The sequence below is a fragment of the Fukomys damarensis genome, unplaced genomic scaffold (genome assembly GCF_012274545.1).
Source record: "Fukomys damarensis isolate Sample0158 unplaced genomic scaffold, DMR_v1.0_HiC HiC_scaffold_16, whole genome shotgun sequence".
In the NCBI taxonomy this organism is placed as follows: Eukaryota; Metazoa; Chordata; class Mammalia; order Rodentia; family Bathyergidae; genus Fukomys; species Fukomys damarensis.
In genome coordinates, this window is record NW_022900928.1 from 13302388 (window position 1) to 13328138 (window position 25751).

At 46.2% G+C, this 25751-nt stretch overlaps 1 protein-coding gene across 15 annotated transcripts in view; it reads left to right on the top strand.

Moving 5' to 3' along the window:
* The window catches only part of Plekha7 (pleckstrin homology domain containing A7), a 128340-nt gene that overhangs the window by 86705 nt on the left and 15884 nt on the right, over positions 1-25751 (top strand). For 11 of the 15 annotated variants that reach the window (XM_033764118.1, XM_033764113.1, XM_033764116.1 and 8 more), the window contains 10 exons: positions 2583-3053; positions 8906-9428; positions 9935-10021; positions 10476-10595; positions 12513-12566; positions 17634-17714; positions 21048-21116; positions 21291-21371; positions 22181-22330; positions 22898-22999. In XM_033764118.1, the coding sequence (XP_033620009.1) occupies positions 2583-3053; positions 8906-9428; positions 9935-10021; positions 10476-10595; positions 12513-12566; positions 17634-17714; positions 21048-21116; positions 21291-21371; positions 22181-22330; positions 22898-22999 (1738 nt within the window). The remainder of the gene's footprint in view (positions 1-2582; positions 3054-8905; positions 9429-9934; positions 10022-10475; positions 10596-12512; positions 12567-17633; positions 17715-21047; positions 21117-21290; positions 21372-22180; positions 22331-22897; positions 23000-25751) is intronic. The other 4 variants (XM_019206201.2, XM_019206211.2, XM_033764112.1 and 1 more) reach the window with 3 other exon arrangements.

Here is a 25751-nt window from a genome sequence, read left to right on the forward strand (position 1 = left end):
CACAATTGGAGTAACCCGTTGGAAATATCAGAGCAAATGAAAGCAGAGCAGAGGCCAGCACATAAAATTCTGAGATTTAGTCAGGTGTGACCCAGAGGGCAGCAGACCTTTCATCACCTGGGCAGCAGCCTCAGCCCATCCTCTGAGGGTGGTCTCCTGAATTTGAGAAGTAGTAAAGAAGAGAAGGCGATTTAGGCAACTAGATGGCTGCTGGTAGGGTTACACTGGTGAGGATTAAAGGAAAGAAGTAAAGACGCAGTTAAAGCCTATTGTGTACCCTGTGAAACAGTTATCCCTTTGTAGGCTTACAGTAAAAATTGTTTTTTCTGTAAGTATAAGGGCCCTGACACATTTCAAAGTGTCATTATAAAATGTTGTAATAGTCTATCCAGTGTAAGTAGTTGAAATGAAACACTAGCTTACATGAGAAAGGGAGTTTTTGGTTAAGACCACACAACTCAAGGATGTATTTGGTTTAGGTATGGCTGCTTTTGGGACCTCAGGTCAAGTCCCTAAGGCTTTATTGTCCTACAGTGTCTTCTACATGGTTTTAGCAGCTCAAGAGCTACTCCAATCAAAGCCCCAGGACTGACTCTGAGTGGTCTGGATCGGGCTGTGTCCATCCCTAAACTAGTCACTGAGACTCTGGAACCTCCATGGGATGAGGAGTATTAGCAGCATCCAAAGCACTGTACTGAGAGTGGGGTAGGATGAACCCCAAATGAAAACTGATATGCTATTGTCAGAGGGGAGTGGATAAAGTGTGGGTTGGGAGGGAAAATGTCCCCTGGTGGTAAATGAAAGGTGATCCAGTGAAGCATCTTTTTTCATCCATAAAACTTGGGATTCGCATGGAAAAAGCATTAGTACTTTAGCAGTTCAACAGTGAGAAGTATGATTGCTTTTCTCAGTTCTCCATGCCTAATTTAAGGCCAACAGTTTGACCTACACATGTAAGCAGCAGCCCTTCTGTTGGGAATTGTATTTTCACTCAGTATTGATACTGTATCTCCCAGACTGGGTTTATAGTTTGCTAAGTCTGTGCTGATTATTGGCAGTTGAGGGTCTGAGGATGTTGCAAGGGCCTGACCACTGAATTGTAAATACAGCAGCATTCCTGTTATATATTCTCAGATAAAAATGGAGACCCTGCTGCCTTGGTCATTTCAGGAGTTGTGCACCTTTTTTTTTTTTTTCCATTAAGTTTATTGTCACTTTTTAGGCATACAGTATAGTTACATTTGTCTTTGGAAACTTACACCTTTACAGGATGTATCTTGGTTCTTATTTTTTCCCATTCCCCTTCCCTCCCCTCTCCCCCTGCACCCTTCCCTTCACTATTTACAAAGACTTGTTTCCATTTTTTCCTTTTCTCATATTTTTTTCTTCTTTCCTTTCCCCTGCCCTTCTAGGAGTGGTGCATCTTAAAGGCTAGAACCTTTTTTCTTTTAAACCAAGGAGTATGGCTAGAGTGGCTGCTTCATCCAAAAGTCCCTAGTAATTCTTTTGGTCTATCTGGGCTGGGCTGGAATATGTTCCTGTGACTCCACTGTTGTGTCTCTGGTGCTGAGTAATGGCAATGCAGATGTAACTAGGGCCTGTCCCAAGGAAATGAGGAGAGAAGCAGCTTACAGAAGGGGGCAGACCTTGAAGAAGAATCCACCCCTATCCTAGAGCTTCTTTTCCAGTCTTGGTTCACTCCAGACCCTTCTTGTTTCCAGGTTTACTTAGATATAATCCATGAATGCACATGGAGAAGCAGAGGACAGACATATAAAGGCCACAGTGCTCAGGCTCTAGAAGCCCAGGCACCATACTATTTCAACTGTCTCTTCTGTGTCTCCATTTCCTTCATTCTCAAATTTGATTGCTGGTATAGAGTTGTTAGGTCAGTGTATTGGGTTCCTATTTGAGCTGACCCCTAGTAAGATATATCATTGGTCACAGGGAGAAGTGCCTGTTCTTTAGTTACCATCACTAGAGAGTGTTAATTAAGCTGCCAGTTGTACTTTGGGCTGTACTAGAAGCCAGTGTGAGAGAACTGGCTTTAGAAGCCTTCTGTCCAAGCTGGACTGCACCAAACAGACAGAGGGACAAGTAGCAGAAAGGAGAGGTAGGATTGGGAACACAGGTAATAGATTTTATGAGGCTGTCACAGGTGTCATTTGTTTTTCATGCAATAGAACTTAAGAGTACCTTTTCCATACCAGTCATTGTGCAGAAGTTCTGTGTATACAGTGATTGGCCAGATGAGCCTGTGACCTGCAGGAACCAGTAGTCAGTTTGGGAGCTACATGAGTAAACACACAGTTATGGTTCCAGTATAATTAATATGGCAATATAGTCAGCATAAGGTCTTATTCTAGACTGAGGGTGTATGGCTGGAGTGGCTCCTTCAAGGAGGTAACATTTAAGTCAGTTCTCCAAAAGAGTAGTAGAAAGTAGGCAAGCAGGATAAAGGACTGGTCAGGAAAGGTGCTCCAGACAGAGAGAATATCCTGTGCACAGGTGAGTGCATGTGAAAAGTGTTCACTGGGGAGAGTGGCTGTGGAGTGGGCTTAATTGTATTTCTCTTGTTACAGGGATTTGGAGAAAGTGGAACAGCAGGCAGTGCCTCAGGCCAACCACACAGAGTCCTGTCGAGAGTGTGGCCATGTGGGACCTGGACACTCAAGGGAATGTCCTCTTCACAGCCATGATGACTCTTTTGGCTTTGAGAGGCGGGAGCAGGAAGAAGAGCGATACCATTCCCAGAGGGACCCACTGGAAGGCAAACGGGACAGGAGCAAGACCAGGTCCCCATACTCTCCCACTGAGGAGGATGCCTTGTTTGTAGATTTACCCAGTGGCCCAAGAGGCCAGGAGGCACAGCCCCAGCGTGCAGAGAAGAATGGCATGTTGCCCACCTCCTACGGCCCCGGAGAGCAGAATGGTACTGGAGGATACCCACGGGCCTTTCCTGCCAGGCCCACCGCAGAGAAGCACAGCCAGAGGAAGAGCAGCCTGGCTCAGGCAGAGCACTGGGCAAAGGCCCCGAAGGCGGATGGCAGGAGGTCAGTGTGCACTTAGGATCCTGCTGATAATGCAGTAACAGTAGCTGTCATTTCCCAGCACTTTCTGTGTAAATGGAGGCCTTAAATGCTTCACCTCCATTATCTATGTAAATCTTTGGAACAGCCCTGAAGGAGGGGTGATATCCCTAATTTATAGACAGAAAAGGGGCTTGGAGAAAGAACCTGCCCAGGGCACACAGATCAATGGCAAAGCAGGAGTTCAAATCTAATTCTGTGAGCCACCAAAGCCCACATATTATACTGGAGACGTCTCTGCTCCCTTGAAAGGCTTCCTTGAGACTGAGCGTGGGTCTAGGGGCTGAACTTCACTTATGCTGCTGCTTCTTTACAGCTGAGAACTCTGTAGAAACAAGTAAACATAGGTCCAGGTTTGAATTTCAGGCACATCGAGAAGTGCTCAGGCGCTGTTGACATTAGGCTTTTTCAGATGCCTTCCTTGAAGAAATTACTTTAATTATTTAGAAGGGGTGCATCTCTTGCTATTTGCAAAGCACTATCTGTGTTTTATTACAGTTTTAGATTAATTAGAACAGGTTTATAAACATGAAGAATTCAGGGTCATGCGGCCGCCCTGTTGTCCCCTGATGCCACCATGCTTTGTCTTCATTGTGAAGATATGGTGACTTGCTCACCATCCACAGTCTTCTGAAACAAACCACCAACTGTAGAGGAGATAGCAAAGCCCCTGGGAATTCAGAAAGCCTCTGGGGCTGGTATAGCCATGGTGGATGAACAAGAGCTCACACCAGCTGTGGCAGGCCTAAAACGGGTAATGGATTCCCTGGCAGTATTTGCCCAGGGTGGAATGCTTTGGGCCGTGGGTCTTAATCTGCTGTACAACTTGATCATTGGAGGCCCTGCCCCAGAGATTCTGATTTAATTGGTCTGAGGTGAGGTCAGAGCATTATATGTCCTAAGAGCTCCTTGGGTAATCCCACCAGTTTGGAAACTGTTGCTTAGTTATACATTGGACTCACCAAGACAGTCTTAGATACTCAGTCTTATGCCCAAAAATCTTCAATTGGTGTGAGTTGCAGGATTTTTAAAAGTACATGCTCCCTAACTTTTCCTCCCCCAGTGAATCTAATGTGTGGCTAGAGTTGAGAATCCCTAACTCTGTAAGCAATAGCAGACAGACCCTGGGAATCCCCAGTCCAAAGCCTAGACAAAAACAAAATCTCCTTAAAGGAGATGGAGAAGGAAAACTGAGTGTTCTTTGGGAGAGAATTTGTGTCAGAAGGAGTGCTATCAGCAGTGCAAGGTGCTGCGAATGGAGACTTCTCCCTGTGTTTGGTACCTTTAAAGGTGGGAACCACTAAAGAAAACTGCAGCCTCAGACCCTCTGGCCTTTTACTTTGGATCCTCAGACTCTCTGGCCTTTTGTCCCCACCAGAGATCTTTTCTTCCACTCAGCTTCTTGTGGATACGGAGGGGCAGACCTGTACTGCCATCCTTAATAGGGCTAGAATTTCAAAGTGAGGTCAGGAGACAGAGTCATAGAAAGAGAAGAAGCCAGTGAGATGGCATAGCCAGTGACAGAAAGGACTTTCAGAACAGTACTAACTGATACACATAAGTTGTTGGCTGTGAAGTGTCTCTACATAACCATTTGTGGCAACCCCACACCTCTGATTCTGCTGTATTGGGAGTTGGGAGAGTGCATCAGGGAACTGAAGGATAAGAAGTCCAGAAGGACATGAGAAGTGGCTGAGGAGGGCCCTGGCTTTCCCCTAGGATGTGAAGTAGGAGGAGCCACTCTTAAGTGAGATACAGAGGGACATCAGGTCTGTAGGGAAAACAGTTCATTGAATTGGGAGATCATTGGCACACAGCCAGAAGAACATCAGTCTAGTGAGGGAGGCAAATCTTAGTGGGCTAAAAAGTGAATGAAAATGAAGAAATGAAGGCAGAGCCATAAAAAAAAGTGCTGTTTATCGCAAAGCAGAGTGCTTGGTTTCTGATCTATTACTTGTTTCTTAAAAGTTCTGCATCTTGTTTCCAGATTTTTTTCCTTAAAGATACATTTGTAATTTCTGATGGTAAGTGATAAATAGATCTGGCTGTTTAATAAAGGAACCTCTCCAATTATCCATTTGAAAGTGTAGAAAGTAGATTTCTATTTTATGTATAATTAAGACTGCTAATCTCATCATTAGACTGAGCACATAAAGACATTGAAAGGAATTATTTGAACTGCAATAGGATCCTGTGTTCTCAGCTTTAGATCACACAGAGAATTATTTCTAACTATTTTTTCAGTACTTGGAGATAAATAGAGTTCATATCATTTAACTCTTTGAGAATATGGTCCTCAGGAGTCAGACTGACATACCCTTAGATTCTTATCACAGTCTAAAAGCTTGTTTTGAAATTCTAGCCTTCCTTTTTTGCCCCTAGTGTTCCAAGTAAAGCATAATTGTAAAAATAATAAGGTAGGAGTGGGGCTGGGCCAGTGTTAATTGAGCACTATTATAGAAGCAGTAGAAAGTGAACCCCAGCATGATAGAAATGACATTTAGGGTGAGTGATTTCTGCTGCATAAATAATTGGTTGCAAAAAATGATTTTACAGTCTGACATGACCATATTTGTAGTGTCTATACTAGAATATCCTGTTAAAGCCCTTTGGAACCCCTTTTTGGGTAAGGCTGGAGTTGGGGCCAGCAAATGGATCTGCTGTAGGGCAGAACTGCTCTGGAGCTTCTGCCTGTTCCTGCCTGTTCCTGCCAGCTCCTCCTCAGGGTGTTCACCTCATCTTTCTGATACCTCCCTTCTGCACCTCTGCCAGAGCTCGTAGTCCTCATACCTTAGTGACTGACAGTGCATAAGTGGAAGGTGCAGGCTAGAGGATGAGCTCAGGATGTCTAGGGGACTGCTTGATGGGGAATTCTGTCCAGCATCCACCATGTAGGGAGGCACCCACAGTGGCCTGTGGAGCCAGACTGAAGGGGTGGAGCGTGGGTCTGACTGGGAGGTGCTTTGCATTCTTTGCATTTTGCTTCATGCAGAATGAACAATGGTTAGTAAAGTCCTGCATTTCCCAGGGGAAGCTCTGGCCTGGCTTCTGCTTCTGCTGCCACCTCTGAGGGAGGGTTCAGGTACAGATGCACCCCCACCCCCACCCCCACCCGGACACATTGCAGTTGAACTTTGGGAAATTGAAAGTAAGCTCTGCCACCTAGTGACAAGCAGACCCACTTGGCAAACAGGACAGATCTGGGCTAAAGAGATTAAAATCACCTCTGGCAACTGCAAAGTAGCATGGGTTGGGGGTGGGGCACTGACATTTTGAATGACACTTATTTCTAATCCTCCCTTAATCCTGTTAAGTGATTACTTCCCCATTTTATAGGAAAGAAATTGAGACTTAGGGTAGAAATGACACTTGACCTGAGATTGGACAGCTAGAAGTGATTATAAATGCACTGAGTTTAAGACAGCATCGTTACAACTTCAGAGAGCATCAGAATCACTTGAAGGAGTTTTAAAACAGTTGCCTGAGCCCTGCCCCGAATTTCTGATTCCAGGGTCTGTGATGGGGCTGATAATCTGCATTTTCAAAACATATTTTATTTTAATTAAAAATTAATATTTATATATACTTATAAGTAAATGTGGAATTTTGACATATGTATACATGGTAGAATAGTTAAGTCAAGCTAAACAATATTTATCACTTTGCCTACTTATTTTTGTGGGAAGAATCTATGTTTGAGCAATTTTGAAACATATACTCTATTGTTAACTGTAATCACTATTCTGCACAATGGAGCTCTAAAATTATTCCTTCTGTTTAACCGAAACTTTGTACCCTTTGACCCTTCCTATCCTCCAGCCTCTGGTAACTGTAGTTGTATTCTTTGCTTCTATGAGCTCTACTTTTCGTGGTTTCACATATAAGTGAGGTCTACAGTATCTGTCTTTCTGTACCTGACTCATTTCACTAACTTGCATTTTTAAGGCAGTGGTGATACTGCTGGTTCATGGAACACACTTTGAGTGGTCTTGGCATAGAACAACATCTGGTATATGGTGAGTGCTAAATAAAAATTAGTTAGATAAATCTGATACAAATAGAGTCAGCATTTGGACTCCGGCCTGACCCACTCCACAACCTGTTCTCTTTGTATCATACTGTCTCTCAGGTTAGATTTTTTAAGGCTTATTAATAAAAACCCCCATAATTTGTCCCTTGCTGAATATGTCTTACATCTCAGAAAATAGGAAAGCTAGCTGGAGGTGGTTTTGACAGCCCTGTGAAGCTTTTAGTGTGAGTATTGAAGGGCCGGCTATGTGTGAAGACTTTCCCAGACTGTGAACACAATACCAGAGTGTGAAACACGGTTCTTGTCTTTCAGGAATTTTCAGCTTGGCTGGGGAAGAGATGTCTTGCAAGTATGAAAAGGTCGCATCAGGACAGGACCTTGGGAAAATGACAGTATGATTACTAGCTAAACAGAGCAAGAACAGTGAGGGAACGGAACCTGAGGGAGAGGCATGGACACTGTCCTGGAAGAAGTAATATTTGGTTAAATAAAGCGAGGGGAGCCCATACTGGAAAGCAGAGGAAAAACAGTGTTCTGAGAACAGGGAGGGAAAGACTGCGCACAGGTGGAGGACCTTCTGTATATCCACATGGAGGAGGCCCTTTCCCTTACTGGTGTCATTTACTCCTCACAATAGCTGCCAGAATAGCTCCTCAGAATGGCACACGCCTGTAATCCCAGCACTCAGGAAGCTGAGGCAGGAAGATTGCCTGAGTTTGAGGCTACATAATGGACTACATAGTGAATTCAAGGCCAGCCTGAGCTACGAAGTAAGACCCTGCAAACAAACAAACACAAATATATGAGTTGGGTAATACTGCCTCACATCACAGATGGGGAAAGTGAGACTCAGAGCAATCAGTAAGCCACATAGGGTCACATAGCTAGTGAATGGTAGAGCTGAGACTGAAACCCAGGGTAGACTACTGCCTACCTTTGCTTTTTCAGTGGGCCGTGGAGAGGCTTGGCTGACCTAGGTGAGGCTCACTCTCAGGCACCAGCCAGTGTGGGTACACCTGTGAGGGGTGCCTCCTTTAGAGGTGGGCCCTGGGTACCTGGCATGCTCCAACCTAGTCCCAGCCTGGTAGGAAGAGCAGGGAGAAACTACTGGACTGCAAGGTGCTTTGAGGCCTTGTTCTAGAGAGCCTTGTTTTGCCAGGGCAAGGAGTTTAGGCTTTACTTCACAGATGGCAGAGAGGTTTCAGAATATGGAAGTGACTGGATTAGAGCAGATGGTGGTGTATGTGGTAGAAATGAGTAGGAGCATCTTGGAATTGTCTGAGGGAGATAATTAACCAGTATCCACATTAGAGCTGTAGAAAAGTGAAGGGCCCAATACTAACCATTTCCTTTAAAAATCTCTAGAACTTGATGCCAGGATCCCAGGCAAAGGGAAAATCTCAGAAACTAAGAGGAATTTGAGGCCTTTCCTAGACATATACATACTGTCACTGCTGGCAAGAGGGAGAGAAGGAGAACACAGAAGCAGTTCAGTTCCATTGCACTGGAACTGAGAATTATGATACCCCCACATTGGCCTGGTAGGGAGTTGATAGAGAAAGCAGGTTCCAAAAGGTACAAGATCCCAATGATGAATGTAACTGTACTGTATTCTTAAAAAGTGCCAATAAACTCAATTTTTAAAAAAGAGAAAGCTGGTTCCAGAGTCTTCTGCAAAGAGAAGAGAGGGGAACCCTGAGTTTATTTTAGGCTCTGAAAGGACTCCCCATGTGCTGGACCTTGTAGGCTTGCTTAGCTGTGTTTCTTTTCTTCCCTCTCTCCTCAGCCTTCCCTCAGAGCAGACACTTCCTCGCCAGGGTCCTAGCCAGCCCCTGTCCTTCCCAGAAAACTACCAGACCCTTCCCAAGAGCATCCGGCACCCCTCAGGGGGCTCCTCACCCCCTCCACGGAACCTGCCCAGTGACTACAAGTATGCACAGGACCGTGCTAGCCACCTGAAGATGTCGAGTGAGGAGCGCCGGGCACACCGGGATGGCACCGTGTGGCAGCTGTATGAGTGGCAGCAGCGCCAGCAGTTCCGGCATGGCAGCCCCACAGCACCCATCTGTGCCGGCTCCCCGGAGTTTGCAGACCAGGGCAGGAGCAGGAGCATGTTGGAGGTGCCCCGCTCCATCTCTGTGCCTCCATCACCCTCAGACATCCCTCCCCCAGGGCCCCCAAGGGTCTTCCCACACAGGCGACCAAACACACCAGCAGAGCGTGTCACTGTAAAGCCACCAGACCAGAGAAGAAGTGTGGACATCTCACTGGGGGGCTCTCCCAGGAAGGCACGGGGCCACGCCATCAAGGTAAGGCGCGGGGACTTTGGCCTCTGTTGGGCCTAGCCTCAAGGTCCCCAGACCCTCGCTGGGTTTAAGCACAGATTGAGGCATTGGGACTAAATGATAACAAACACTATAAATGCCAGTGTCATTCTTGGGGTTTACTTTAATTCTGAGCACAACCCTTGAGGTAGGTGCTGTGATTAGGTCCATTTCATCGAGGCCTTGGGAGACAGTCACTTGTATAGGGTTGGGTCGTACAACTAGATGTCTGTTTCCCGGCAGCTTGGAAGGCAGCACAAGATGTCAGTGTCCAGTCAGTTCTGTTATTTATAATAACTCGCCTCAGGTTTGACTCTCCAAAGGGCTTCCACAGTGTACTCTGTTGTCTCCAGCAAGGAAGGTAGAGCACCCATCTCACAGGGCACCTCAGGCTTGGGTGGGAACTAGCAGAAAGAAAGTGATACTTGGGAGTGAGTAGCAGAGGCCTCCTGCCCAGCCGTCAGTGTGACTTCTCTTCTCCCCACTTTTAGAACTCCTCACACGTGGACCGACGCTCCATGCCCTCCATGGGTTACATGACCCACACTGTCAGTGCTCCCAGTTTACATGGAAAATCGGTAAGCAGCCCCCATCCAGGTGAATATGATGCAACCTCCAGTCCTGTCTCTATGGGTCTCCTCCTTCAGACTAGTCACATGGGGTCTGCAGCTGCTCCTGCATAGATTGGCTAAAGAACTTGGGAAGTGAAGGGGAATGTTGGGCTTGCCTTCTCCTTTGAATAGGATTTTGAACCCACCGCCTCTCTCCTATTAGCTCCTCTCCTTTCTTTCTCACTCTTTGATAAGTTAAGTCTACGTTTAAAGCTTAAGTAAGGTGAGGTGGAACTGTTCATTGCAGCTTTCCTGAAAAATCGACTTTCTGCAATGCTTTTATTTATGCCAATGAGAGAATTAATGCAATCATTGCATGGTGGTATCACACCACTGCTCTCCCAGCACTGGGGCGAAGAGTGTAATTAAAGTGGTGTCCCTGTAGTGGCTAATTTCCTCCAATGTGTCTATACACCTGCAGCTGGAGGAGCTCTCACTGCTTCTCACCCGGTTGCGACGGCACCAGGCCAAGTTGGCCAGTGTGCGGAATTTTGCCGTGGGCCAGTTATTACAGCACCATCTGACCTTTCCCACCTGCCAGGTCAGCGCCCGTGGGCTGTCCCGGGGCCGGGGAGTGATGTGCTGGCCCGTGTTCCCTTGTGCTGCTCTGGTCTGTCTTTGCTGTCTGGCTTGCCTTCACCCCCTGCCTGTTTGCTTTTTTATGCTGCTGCCAGACACTGTGCGGCAGTCGTGGAGCTCAGCCCTGTGGTGCTGGGCAGGGCTGCATGGGATGCAAGGGCCCTGAACTGTAGCTCCTTTGGTTGTATGTAGTGACTGCCAGGCTGCTGTGTGGTCACATCCAAAAGGCTCTGCCAGCTGTCAGCCTTGGGCACTGCTTGGGTTACTGAAAGACACAGGTGGTCAGCCTGGAGGGGTGAATGCAGGGAGTCCTTTCGTTTCTGACAGTGTCTGCTGCCTGCAGAGCTCTCGTGTTTCTTCTCCTGTTGAATCTCACAGTACAGGGAGAGATTAGGTAGAATTTTCCCAGCTTTCTTGCTAGAAGCATGAAGGCTAGAGCCACAACCCAGGTACTTTCTAGCACAGTGCTCCGAACAGTTTCAAGACCTTGAACTCTGCAGCAAGGTTCAGTCACACAAGGCTGGTAGGCAGGGAACAGTTGGATGATGAAGGTGATGGGACTGTCCTGCTTTCTTCTTTTCCTGTCCTGTTTTAGTGAAGAATTCAGGAAAGGTATTTATAAAAATGAATATAAGTAGGGCCCAGTGGCACAGGCTGTAATCCCAGCAGTTCAGGAGGCTGAAGATAGAAGATCATAAATTCAAGGTGCCTCAAAATAAAAACTAGGAAGGACTGGGGATGTAGCTCAGTGCAAAGACCTGTATTTAATCCCCAGTTCCACTACTACCTCCCCCATAAAGAATGTAAGAAGACATGTCCCCTGTAATTTGGGTATATTTGAGTAATTTTAGAAAACATTCTGCAGTTCTATCTTTCCTAATTCTGTGGAAGGTATGTGAGCACTGGGCTGACTGGGGAAGTAAGGATTGATGGACAGTGTAGGAACAGAAATAAGATCTTGCAAGGCACAAAGTATCCTTGAAAAATGGTCTTTCAGGTCTTCCCATCCTTAAAAATCCCTGCATGAACTTCTCACATGGCTTATATGTGATCAGCAGTGCTGTACAGCAGGACCACCTTCCCCTGGCTGTGGCTTGCCCAGCTGGGAGACTTTGTTAGTCTGCAGAGAATGTGGACCCTGGATCATTCTTAAGCTCTCATAGTCCTCTGCTTCTCTGTTAGCTTCTGTGACCTCCTACATAGGAAAGCATGCATTCTAGGGAATTAGTCCTTTCCTTATTTTCACTGCCTACACTAGTTACTGTACAGAATTGAACAGAATGTCAGAGTTGCCCAACAGACAGGTCTGCCCTGAAACTATCTTCTGACATGGCCACATTAGCTCCATGCTGAACAAAAAGTGCAAAACATCTAGCATCTGCTGGTCCAAAGTCACACTGGGACCTCCTGGGTCACCCAAGTCATCTCTGCCTCTTCCAGGCACCTCTCTGTGATAATCAGTTCGTGCATGTGAATTGGCCCAGTTTAAAGTTTTGATGACAAGAATTGAGCCATGGTGAGAGACGGGACCCTAGTTTAGGTGTGATATGTGCTCTTGAAAGTAGACCCCTCCTCTTTCTGCCTCAAGAGCTCAGCATCATCCTCAGCCATACTGCTGGGGTAGAAGCCTCACCAGACTGCTGATTGGGGGACAAGCTGACTTTCCTCACAGTGACCCATAATTTCTGCCATGCCAGAAGAGTGCACTGAGCTGCAGCAAGACATTTGTGCTTTCTCCATGGTCCCAGATGTGTTGTTCTGCTGTGGTCACTTGTCCCCAAAGCTGCTCACTCTAAATGATTCACTTTTGAGGCCCTGAATGATGGAAGCCCAAGGTGTTTATCTGGTTTTCATTTTTCTCTTGCTGCTTCCTTTGAAGGCTGATGACACCTATCTTCAGCTGAAGAAAGACTTGGAATATCTAGATCTAAAGGTGAGTGGCATCAGGGTCCCTGCCTAACCTTTCTCAGAGTGAAACTGTGGAACTGACCTTAAAGCCAAAGGCTACACAGTCTTATCAAGTCTGGATCCCAAATGAAGACAGCTCTCTGAATTAGAAATTTCACTCCTCACAGCTTCAAACTCTGGCTCTTTGCAGTTTCTTGTGAATTCTGTGAGGTCTCTGGCTTACAGAACAAGGGTATGAGGTCTTGATCTCTTCCTTCCTATGATTAGAACTGAAGGTCCCTATAAAAATGAACATTTACTTCTTCACAGTCTCTGATGAAGACAGGAGAGTATGTGTGTGTTTCATAAGGTACATAGGATATGTGTTTTCCATCATGGGTGCCTTGGTGGCTTCTTTGGTTTGCTTGTGGGGGAGCAGGTTCCACATAGAATTACATGACTCTGAGGTTGTCAGGTAGCCTCCCTTCTGCGTTTAGAGACAAACACTGGGCCCCTGTGGGTGGCCAAACTCCAGCTCTGACTCAGCCTTCACAGCACAGAGGGCCCAAGAAGCCTCCTGTGGAAGGAAAAGGCATTCAGCCTGGAAGAGAGAGGGCTGCTGTTGTCCTTCCCACAGCTCTCTGAAAGCATCTGCTGTGGGCAGCGGTCTTATGCCAGCGCCTCTGCCATGAAATAAGCTGAAGGAATTTGACCTTTTCATCCGAGGGTGGGCGCGGGGCCTGTAGGACACCCAAGCACCTGCCATGAGGGCATGCCCTGCAGTTCCAATGTTCTAGACGAGATATTTTTTAACGCAGGTTCTTCATCCAGCTTTACAGAGCTGGTGTGAACATTAAACCCTAAGGCAGTGGATAGGAGGAGGGGCCTTTAAGTAAGTATAAGCAGGCCTTTGATTGGAAATCATCCATTCATTTACGTATCTGCTGTATGCCCAGCTCTGCAGAAGATGTGGGCAGATGCAAGAGAAAAACAGAGGCTTTCTGGTCTCATGAAACATTCAGATGTCCAGGCCATAGAAAGAATATTTCCCAAGTAACAGATTTATGTGCAGTGATGGTACAAAGATCTCTTTGGCTCAGTTCTCAGCTGATGTCATGAGAATCACTGTGGGCTACCAGGAAGACTTTTGGGAGCAGGCAGCATGCGTGGAGCTTTGAAGAGCCAAGGGATTGGATTGTTAAGATTAAGGAGGAAGGAGATCCAGAGGATGGTGGTATGGATAGGGCCACAGAAGGGAGATAGAAGCAGATCCTGCAGCCTCCTCACTCTTCCCCGGGCCTTAGGAAGAAAGATACAGAGCACAAAGGGGAAACTGAGGCATAGGGTGGCAGAACAGAACTAAGAGTCTCTGTGTCCTTTCTCCAACAGAGGGTATCATGTGTGCCAGTCCTGCATTTTACTTCTGTTAAATTATTTAGCCCTTGCAGTTCCCCAGTAAGGGAAGCGATGGGATCATCTTTAATTGACTGAGGCTCCGAGAAGTAATTGAATTTCCCAAGGCCACACAAATGGTTATGAGGACTGAGGGGCGGTATTTGGGTGTAGCTCTAACACTAAAGCTCATGCTATTAATCACCTTCCCGCATGGCCTCTGTCACAACGGTGGACCCAGAGACATCGAGCTGCTTGGGAGCTGAGCTCCAGTTATTAAACCAAGAAATGTGTTTGGTGGAATAGAGGCAGGTTACCTCCTTGACGTTGGGGTTATGGTTAAGGTTACTGTCAAGACATGTGTGACTAGAACATTTTCTAGTCATTAGACATTGTCATTATGTGTCATAAAAACAGTTATGTTGATACCAGAAACCTCCTGGTTTGGTAGCTGCTACTCCAGTTGCTAAGCTTTTCTCAGAGAACTTGACTCTAAACAAATGGCACCTGTGGCTGGGAGGGACTTGGCTCAGCAGTAGCACGTATGGGAAAAGGTGCTGGGTCTTGTGCTGTGCTACTGAACTGATGTAGCTGCCAAAAAAGGTTGGCACTTCCTCAGCTTCCCAGAGGGGAAGGGGCCTGCTTGGCCCTGCATGGACCCAGCTGGAATAAAGGATTCCCAGATGTGTGTTTCATTTCTAGATGCAGATAAAGGAGTTGGTGAATCAGGAGAAGGGTGAGGGCCTACAGAACTGAGGCTAGGTTTGGTAGGTAGGATGCTTTTGTTTGTAGGCATTCAAAACCCAAATCAGAAAGGGCGTACACAGCCCACATCATCATTATTCTGCCTCAGTCTCTGCTGTAGAACCAGGGCTGCTTCTCCCTTCACACTCAGGTCTCCTCTACACCCTTGCCCCCAATGTCCTAGCAAGTTCCCTAATGGGAGAGCTTACTGGCTTGAAAGGAGGTAGCAGCTGGCATAGCTACAAGCAGAGCTAGGGAAGGAGTTAGAGACAACTCATATGTAGAGACAGAAGCTGTAGAGCTCTGGTGTGTCACTGTGTCTGTGGCCATATGGAGGAATTAAGATAAGTGGATGATGGGCTGGGAATTAGTTCAATGGTACCACTGCCTGCCTCACAAGCACAAGGACCCGAGTTCAATCTTCTGTACAAAAAAAAAAGATAAGTGGATGGCTGCTATAAATACACAGGTTTTAGTGTAATATAGAAGACTTTTGTAAAAAGGCTTCCTCAGGTGGTAGAAAACTCTGTCACCTGGGTACAACTGAGGCTCCATGAGACTGAGTAGGATGAGTGGATGGATTAGAAAAACTCAAAGGTCCACTGGTCTTTAGATTCTATGTTATGCTGGACAGTATGTCCCTGAGATGAGAGCCTCTGTGGACACAATTAAATGGGCCCTGAGGTCCGCCCTGCATATGGAATAGAGACAAACACATCCTCTCCGGGACTAGCTTCTTGTGAGCGGCCCTTCCTAGGACCCTGATGGCAAGGTAAGGAGATAAGCCTCTCCAAAGAAGGAATTTCCCTGCCTGGAATCTGACCAGCTCACCCCCTCCCTCACTCTGCCATGTTGACTTAGGACCCTCCATCTTCTTATCCCAAAGGCTGAGAACCCAGGACCATCCCTCTTTCCATCAGCTGACACTCTGCCTCCACAACCAGTTAGTGGTATTTGTTTCCCCACACACTGCGGAGCTGCTACCTCCTCAAGGACCATCTTCCTTCTGTGGTGCCAGGTGGCCAAGGCAATCTCTTAGAAGACTCTGTACTAGCGTGCCTATGAGGAGCATTTGCTTCTTGGGCATTTTACTTGGTGGTACCAGGATGAAAAGGACTCCATATTGATCAAGATCTATTCCTGCCTAAAAATTGATGTTCATTTATGTCATTTAATTCTTCAGCAACCTTGAGTGTAGAGATTGTCCTTGACTTCCTAAACAGGAACCCTTATCTCAGAGAAATTAAGTAATTGCTGCAGTCACATGGCAGGGACTGAATTTGCCCTTTCTTTTTTATATACCATATGCTTTGCCACCCCAAAGTTGTCCTTTTTTTTTTCCTGGTGTCAGGAATTGAACTCAGGACCTTGCACTTGCCAGGCAGGTGCAACACCGCTGAGATACTTTTCAGCCCCAGGGTTGTCTTGAATTGTGTTTCTGGTATAGAAATTCTATTCTATAGAACCCTGTACTGCAGCTGGCTCCAGAGAGTGGCTCTGTAGCAGTCTGGTCTTAAACTCTTGGGTTTAAATGACCCTCATGCCTTAGCTTTCTAAGTAGTTGAGTCTACAAGTGCTGGCCATGCATCTGGCTTTGAATTATTTTTTATGCAGCTGTGAAACACAGCTGGGAAGGTGGGGTGAAGGTGGTGTCTACAGCTATGCAGCTGGTACCTCTGTAGATAGGGATGGGTTGTAGTTAACACGAAGGATTACTCAGTTTTTATTGTTGTTATTTTTGTTTGTTCTTTTGTATTGTTTTTTGAGACAGTCTCACTATGTAGTTGAGACTGACCTGGAACTCACTATGTAGCCCAGGCTGGTCTCGAACTAACAGTGATCCTCCTGCCTCAGCCTCCCGAGTGCTGAGATTACAGGCGTGCGCCACCACACCTGCCTGGTTGCTTGATTTTTAAAATGCAGATCTGAGATAGGTACAGTACAAGTCTAGTCCCAGCCACTTGGGAGGCTGATGTAGGACAAGCACTTGATCCTGGGAGTTTGAGGCCAGCCTGGGCAACAAAGTACAGATTGGAAGGGCTCTATTGAGTTAGAACCCCTGGTACAGGTGGGTGGGGTGGAGGATGGGCAGGAGGACTCCATAGGTTTTATACTGTGTAGCTAGAGTTGAAGAAAGATTGGTTCAAAGCGGTGGCTTTCAACGCATAATCTCTGGGCCAGAAGTATCAGCAATACCCTGGGATTTGGGTGTTACCCCAGATCTGCCCAATGAGAATGTCTAGGGTGGGGCCCCACATATCTGTTAATTAGCAACTCACCAGGTGACGGATGCACACAGTAAAGCTTGAGAACCACTGACTTAGAGCAGCAGTTCTCAGTCCTCACTACCCATTAGAATCACCCAGGAGGCTGTTTTAAAAATCATGGGACCAATTACACAGGATCTTTGGGGTGCAACTCAGGATTGGTATTTTTAAAAGCTCCTCAGATAATTCCAGTCTTCAGCCAGAGTTGATATCCACTGTGCTAGAGGGTGAGGACAATACATCCTAAAAGAAGCTGTAAGATCTAAGACGGTTGGTCAGACATGAGCTTTTAGATGCGTTTCAAGGGTGGAGGTGGAGGTGGAGGTGGAGGGACAGAAAGTGGAAATGCTGGGTGGGGGTGAGGCTGATGCCTCCTGGCACCACTCTGAACAAAGCTTTGATATCGCACAGAGTGTGATGAGGGAGGCAAGGAAGAAATGGGCAGTGAAATGGCCCTTGCATAGCTATAAGCCTGTACATGATTCTGTCACTTAGAGCTGAATGTCCCCCAGTTTACAGAGGAGGGAACCTGAGTCCAGAAAGTTCCCATAGTGGGACCTCATAGAGTCACTGAGGTTCACTATAATTGATGCTGTGCACCTCCTCCTTAAGGTTCCCCCTTGCTACTTCCCGAAATTCTGGCTGCTTCAAGTGTCGTTTAATGTCTCACCTGTTATGTTTTGTTGTATTTGCCTTTTTGTTTGGAACAGATTAAAAATAATGAACCTTTGATCAACGTGCTTTACAAAGTGCTGAAGAAATCAGCACGGGGCTGTCGGCCCAGGAGAAGCGTAAGATGATCTGATCCGTGTCTCTGAACGGGGCCATTCCATTGCTTCTGGCTCAGTGCCGACTCCATCACTTGCTTAACCAGTTGCTCTCCTGATCGCCCCAGGCTTCCCGCAAGTCATTTTGGTTTATTTTCTTTAAACTGTAGCTCTCTTCAGCATTGTGGCTGATGCACCAGTCTGGGCCGCTCATCTATGGTGTTCTGTGATTCCCATCTTTTGTGCTGCCAAAGGGTGGGGGGCTTGCCTGGCTTGCCACCAGCTTGTGTCATGTTTCCATTGTCACTTGTCTGCCTCCATGGTGAGGGCACACCTAGATACAGTTGAGCATGAGTTTCTTGGGAGGAAGCAACAGTTACTGGTCAGCTAGAAGGAGGCCAGGTCAGATTACCCTGTGACCCTGGACTCTTCTTTGGGGCAGAATGTTCATAATAGTCCAGACCTAGACTAGAACAAAACAGTCACCTCATGCCCTCTTAGACTGACACAAAAGTAGAGGAACTGCAATGTGGCTGGCTCTTGTAGCATTCTAAGGGAAGATGCAGGTTGGGGAACAGCTGTTGTATCTAGCCATCCTGAGCCCCAAGAACGTGTGTTGGGATGTGGTAGTTGGCAAGTAAAATGCCCAGGGGGCCTTTGATTCTCTTCGGATGAAGAGATTCCTTCAAGTGGATAAATGCCCATAGACTTTCACTTTTTCCTGGTGACAGATACTAGGGGGCAGGAGGGGACTCATTGTTGATGTCTTAAATGGATTTAGACATTGCTATCACAGAGCACAAGGTTAAAAGGAAACTTAGCTAATATGCTACTTGTGGATGTAACATTTCTTACTAGCCTTTGTTCTCTGGAATAGAGCTAAATTCAGAAGCTTTAAGGCCTCAGAGCTATGTAAACAACCATCAGAAAGCTCTGTGGCCTTTATGCCATAGGAATCAGAGCTGACCTTCCCAATTTTGATACATTCATGAACTCACTAAGCAAACATTTTCTGATTATCTTCAATATGCTAGGCCCTGGCTGGACCTTGAGGATAAAGAGAAATACATCCTGATCTCCACAGTCACCCTTCACTGGGTTACTGTTTAGAGGGTAGAGACAGATGAGCAAACAGGCTTGTAATCTGCTTCGCTAAGTACCACAGCAGGGTCAGACCCAGAGTGTGGAAGGGTTACCCCGAAGAGCACTGAACCCAGTCTGAGGGGAGAGGGGGAGAGAAGTACTTCACCTCTGCTGAGCTCTTGAACCCTTTGGATTCCTAATTCACAGCACCTTATAAGCTGCACACTAACAGAGGACAAGAGAGATCCATTTCCTTGAAAAGGAAGTGTTAATATTCTGGGTTTTTTGGGGGGTAGATATATATTCAGCATTCTAGGGAGGCAGTGAAGGGCAAACATTTAAAAAGCTTTCTATTAGAAAGTTTAATTTAGAAGATTCAGCTTTCTCAAAATGCCCTTTTTGTGTAGGGATATCTCCTTTCTTTCTGGTGGTGCTAGATAAATGAAGCATTGCTCAATTAGATTCTCTGCCTTGTTATTTAAGCATCAAAAAAAATCCTCCATAAAAAGCTTCAATGAAATAAAGGGAAAAATTTTGCCTGGGGGAAAATCCTTGAAGCATATTTCAATTTGAAAGTGTTTTCTACCAAGGAAATGAGCCAAGGATTGGCCCACTGAGGGACAGACAAACCCATTGTCCTCCACTTGTGACCTACAGGGAAGACCTCACCACTTTCACCTGCTTGTTCTCCTGGGTTCCCTTGAGTTTAAGACCCAAATCCTGCTGGAAATCCCAGCTGTTTGTGGGTCATCAGAATTAATTCCATGACCTCCCTCTGCCTCACCTCTCCTCCATCTCAGAACTGTACTGTTGTGGATCGTTGTAGGAGTCTGTGTGTTTTACAACTGTGTGTATACATGTATGTACACATATCTGCCAGTTTGAGGAGCCAAATTTGCCTGGAGTTCTGCACTTTGCGGGACCTTCCACTAACTTCCATGTTCCCTTTTACCTACCTGCAGCTGAGGAAGCATTTGCTGAGTGCCTGCCATTGTGCCAGGCCTTACATTTCAAGGCTGTCATGATAAATAGGACAGTGGTCCCTACTCTTTACTGAATGGCCAAAGAGATCCTGGGAATGGTTGGTTTGGTTCTGCAGGCCAGAATCATTCCAGTGCCTAAAGCATGCAGCGGCCATTCTCACTTGACCTTGACCTTTTAATTTGCTGCTGCTGATTCTTAGGGAGGAAGAGTATAGGGTATTTGGGCACATGGGTAGCTTGAGCTCTGAGAGGTGTGGCTGCCAACATATTTTAGCTCCTGATCACACAGACTTATTGGAACATCTAGATAAAGTGAGGATAAAGTAAAGGCCATCTCTCCCTAGCACATATACTGCCTGTCTCTGCTGTGGATAGTCCTACCCTCCTTTCCTCCTAGCCGTATTTGCAAATGAAAGTCAGGGTGATATTCTCTCCTCTACATGAGGTGCCTTAGACTTGACTCTTCCTGGCCTCATCTTGACCTTAGGGGTGCATCTGTGTAAAAGCCACCCCTACACAGCTTTTGCCAAGGTGACTTTGGAAAAATGAAAGCAAGGCCTAACGAGCTGGGTTCAGCTTCTTAGGAGCCAGTGAGAGATGGGCAGCTTGCTGCCAAATGTAGGCTGACTGAAGGGTGGGAAATGTGAAATCTATTTGATCCATATGTTTGGGTGATTTCTGTGGTTCTTTGTGGTTTCCTTTAGGATAAGGTAGGTTGTAGCTTTAAAAAGTACAATCTACCTTTAGTTATTCAGGAATCAACAAAAACCCTAGCTAGGAATTAATAAACTTTCCTTGGTCAGGTCCTCTTCCCTAATAGTATGGAGTGAGGAAGGCTGGTCTTGTGCATGGGGAACAGGGCTGCTCAGAGACTTCCTTAAACTGAGGCTTGAGAATGCTCAGGGGATTTGCTTGTTTTTCTAGCCTGCCCACCCCCGGGTAGGTGGTAAGAGACTTTTATAACTTCTGTTTGCCCCTAGGTTCAGTAGCAAACTTAGCAGGGACAGATTTTCCAGGATTCGTACTGATTCTGCACTCATTTTGAGCAAATACATGCCTTAAAAATTAATGGTCTTCTAACTTGAACATTTTCATTTTCTTAAATTTGAGAATTTATGTGTTACTCGGATCACAAAAGATTTCAGTTTCTTATAAAGCAGTTTTTGCTTGAGTTTTTGTCCGTTTCATACCTTAAGAACCCCACGCCCATCCAGCATAGGGCTGACTTTCCTTCCTGAGTTCCGATTCCAATCCCCATGTTTAAGTCTTCTTTAAATTGTTCACCTCCCAGATGACAGGCCGGGACCTTCTCAAGGATCGAAGCCTGAAGCCTGTGAAGATCGCTGAGAGTGACATTGACGTGAGTGAGCAGAGGGACAGACTGACCCCTCAGCTGTCTTCTGACCCAGACCCAGCGTGGCAGCCGCTGGCAGGGTTTGAATGCTTCTGTGGCCAGAGGCTCTCTGGTCATGCTCCCGAGACCGTGCCCTGTTCTCATCCTCCTGGGTCTTCCCAAAACTCTTCTTGCTTATAGGTCAAATTGAGCATCTTTTGTGAACAAGACAGGATCCTACAGGACCTGGAAGATAAGATTCGAGCCCTCAAGGAGAACAAAGTAGGCATCAGTTTTGTGTCATCTTGGGATGGGTGGAGGGACAATTTGTGCCCTGTCTTTCCTGAGACATTGCCTGGGTTCTCTTGTTAGTGTTAAACAATAGGTGCTGGTATCCACAGCAGTGCCTTTTGTTCATGGTTTTTCTTGGAAGTTTCTGAGCATGAGGGATAAGTAAAGGATCACTTGTAGAGATGCCCTGGCCTACTTGTTCCAACTCCTCCCCTGCTTTTCCCATTCTGCTGTGGCCCTGGGTGGGAAGCTCTACCTGCTTGGCACCTGAGCCCCTAGGAAGGGACTGCCTTGGCAGTGTCTGTAGTCCTAATAGAGCAGAAGCTCCTAAAGCTCCTTTCCACCCAAGCTGGGCTGTGGAGGCAGTAAGTCTTGATGGGAGGGCAGGAATGGACCTGGGGCCAGCAGTATAAGCTTTCTTAGACTCTTAAAGTGAGAGTTTTTCTTTGTGTATTTTATTTTAATGCAGAAGGTTTATAGTATACCTTTTTTTCCCCCAAAGAGCTTACAAAGTTTACCATCAACTCTTTGATTTTTCCTACAGTTTATCCCATGAGAAGTTAGATGGCTTTATGCCTGGTTGCTAGGTGAGGAAACTGAGGCACATCACTGTTAGGAGCCTTACCCTGTGGACAGGGTCAACACTGGCATCAGGGGCCCTTCCTCTCAGCCCTCAACTCAGCTCTGGTCCCTTCTGTCGGGGCTAGATCCAGCAGCTTTCTTTCACTCCAGACATGGTGTGGGAAGGCCTGTGGGTACTATGCCCTATCCTTTTGCTCTTTGGCCCCTCCCTGGTGCAGGATCAGCTAGAATCCGTGCTGGAGGTGTTACACAGACAGATGGAGCAGTACCGAGACCAGCCACAGCACCTGGAGAAGATTTCCTACCAGCAGAGGTTGCTGCAGGAGGACCTGGTCCACATCCGAGCCGAGCTCTCCAGAGAGTCCACCGTGCGTGCGGGCTGTGAAGGGCAGATGCCTCCCCACAGGACAGGCTGGCCATGGGCTGCCATTCTCATCTCCCCAGGGATAGTTGAGTTGGTAGCCAGGAGCAAATGTCTTAAAGTAGCAGAACTTCTCCAGGCTGCCTCCTGACAGCAGTTTGTACAGGGATGACGTGTGTGTCTACCTGTGCCTCAGGCTGCTCTCCATCAGTGACTCTTGGGCACTCATTGGACCAGATTTCTCTCTCAGAGTGGCCCAAAGGCTCTATTCTGATCTATGTGCAGTTAATTTTAAGAAGTTAGGATTTCCACTTTTTCATAGGTCGGTCTGATGTGCTATGAGCTGTTTTGCTAGAGCAGGGAAGTGAAGCATCTCTGGGTGGAAGAGGGAATAGATATTACACTTCTTCCTGCTCCTGCCTCTCTCCCACCAGGACTGCCTGAGGCTCACTGGGCCACCTTCCCTCTTTCTCCCTCTGGCTGGGTCTACAGAAGTCTCAAGACTACCTGGGGGATGGCAGTAGGGGTGAGATGGGGGATAACTAGGGACTAGCAGCTTTTCTTTGGCCAACAGGAGATGGAAAATACCTGGAATGAGTACCTGAAGTTGGAGAGTGATGTGGAGCAGCTGAAGCAGACCCTGCAGGAGCAACACAGACGAGCCTTTTTTTTCCAGGTGAACAATGGCTATTCACCCCTCTGAGCTCTAGGTGCGGGGCTGTGAGCACTGTCTCAGTGCTTCTCTTCCCCTGTGAAGTGGCCACCCTGAGCTCTCTCTTGGGTCTCTCTAGGCAGTAGTGAAAAGCCTCACACAGTGCCTCCCACTTTCTGCTCTCAGAGATAAGTTCTTGGTGTATTGGCAAAGAGTGTCCTCTTGCTCATCTGGGGAAGAAGACCCAGAAGAGAGAGGTGTCAGGATGATGTATGATTCCTTCTTGGGTTCCTAGCTCCACATTTAGATAGACAGCAGTGGAAGCCCCTCTTCCTTTCTGCCCTAATTCCTGGAGGTAGATGCTGTCATCCTCTGTCTAGAAGAGAGTGTGAATTCAGCCCTTTGAGGCTCCAGGCACTCAGTTGCATTTCTGGAGGCCAGGCTAAAGGATACCCATCTCTGGGGCCCCTGCCCCCCTTGGGGAAGGCTTCCTTAGAGCGCTGCTTCCTTAATTTAAAACCCAGGCCACCAAGTGCAGAGCAACCTGTATCCCCCACAGGTGAGCCAGTGAAAGGCCCTAGGGAGTTTTCTTCAGATTAGGTTCCCCCATTGTGGTGCTAACTAAGCTTCCATCCCCTCTTCATAATTTAAAAAATGGAAAATAGCCTGATTTCCAACCCAGCTTCAGGGTTCCTTTCTAGGCTCTGATAGAAATTCAGTTTGTTTGAATTCAGGGAGCATTCGTGGAGACTGCTTGGGTAGGAGGCACTATGCTGCACCAGTTTTGCTGCTAGGCTTGCTGGTTGATGACTGGTTGTAGCCCAGGCTCCTCATGCATGTGTCTTAATGAATATGTAGACTATCCAGACATAAGCTTCACCTTAGAAAAGTGAGAGAAATTCTGGAGGGAGTTTAGGTTTATGTGTCCTGAGGCTTTTCCAAAGACTCTGCTGGCTCAGAGATGGTTCCCCAAGAGCCCAGCCCAGAACCATGTAGAAAAGACTCTTGCTTCTGGCTCAGGGCTGACCTAGAGCTTCCCCAGAACTTGTCTGTGTCCTGCTGTTATACTCTGCTCCCTCATAATTTCCCTTCATGAAAGCTAACATTTTCTTTTCTTTCTTTTTTTGGCACGGGGGATCAAACTCAGGTCCTTGTGCTTGCAAGGCATGTGCCGAAACCACTGAGCTAAATCCCTAGCACTTTTTCCTTTTTGTATCCCCAGCACATAGCATAATGGCTTAAAAATAGTAGTCAAATACTGTTGACAAAGTCTTTCCATCAATTGTTCCTAGTTACTAGTACCTAGAACTATCCTGACCTTTCATACCTGTTTTCTTGGGCTTCTGTGATTCACACTACAGTCTGGAAATATGGCTAGTGGCAGAACACTTGTCTGGCATGTAAGTTTCATCCCCAGGACTGGGGGAAAAAATAAGATCACACTAATTTTAGTACTATTGTTAATAGCTCTTCATTCTTTATTTTTCTGTGATTATGTAAATAATACATGAATACATCTGTATTAAAAGGCCAAACAGTGAACTGGGTATGGTGGCGCACACTTGTAATCTCAGTTACTTGTGAGGCTGAAGTGGAAGCATCACAAGTTAGGGACCAGCCTGGGAAACTTACTGATACCTCGTCTCAAAATAAAAGTAAAAAGGGCTGAAGGGCTGTGAGTGTAGCTCAGTGAGGGTCCCTGAGTTCAGTCCCCAGTAACACACACACACACACACACACACACACACACACACACACACGGGCTAAACAGAAGCAAAAACAAAATAACACAAAAACTCCTCTCAGCCCCATTCCATCACCTTTCCTGCATGTAGTCCATGCTGTCTCTTTTTGATGTTGTCTTCCTATCCCCTTTTGATGTGCTTCCAAACATATGTACCTTCATAGAATCATATCACTAGTTTGGAATTGGGAGTGAGTAAAAATTGAAAAAGCGAAGTCAAACACATTGTTGGACAACTCACTTTTTTGTCATAATTTTGTGTTGTGGAATGATACCCTTAAATTTTTGCTGACCCCAAAAATAGCCATTTACATTTAAATTTAAATTAACTATAGCACAGATAATAGAAGTTGTTGTTGTTGTTGTTGTAGAAGAGTTTCGTAATCTCAGAAACTTGTATTGCACAGGGCTGGTCTAAGTAAATTAGTTCTTCCTGATAGGTACCTGCTATTTCATAGTCTGAATACTCCCTACTTTGTTAAGCCATTTCTCCTCTGGTAGGCTTTCACTTGCAGTATTTCACTTTTTATGAATTATGCTAGTGTAAACAGCCGACCAACCGCTGCTCTGAATTCATTTGTAAGCATTTATCTAAGATAGACTCCTAGGATTGGAACTGAAATGAATGCACCTCTTAAAAGTGGGCAGCACCGCTGCAGGATGACTGTAGAAGTGATCTCATACTATGTATCTCAAAAACATGGAAGAAATGATTTTGAATGTTTCACCCTAAAGAAATAATAAATATTTCAGGAAATAGATGTGCTTACCCTGATTTAAACATTGCACAGTATTTATACACATACTGAAATGTCATGTTGTACCCCATAAAATATACAATTTTTGTACATTTTTGTATCAGTTAAAATTTTTCTAAGTACAAAAAATGTTGGCACATATTGCCAGATCACCTTGTAACAGGCTGCACTAGCTTACCCTTTCACTCACAGTGAATGAGAACACTTAAGTAGGTTTGTCTTTGTCCTTATCAGAATTTGGAGTTAACAGTCTTTTTTTTTTTTTTTTTTTTTT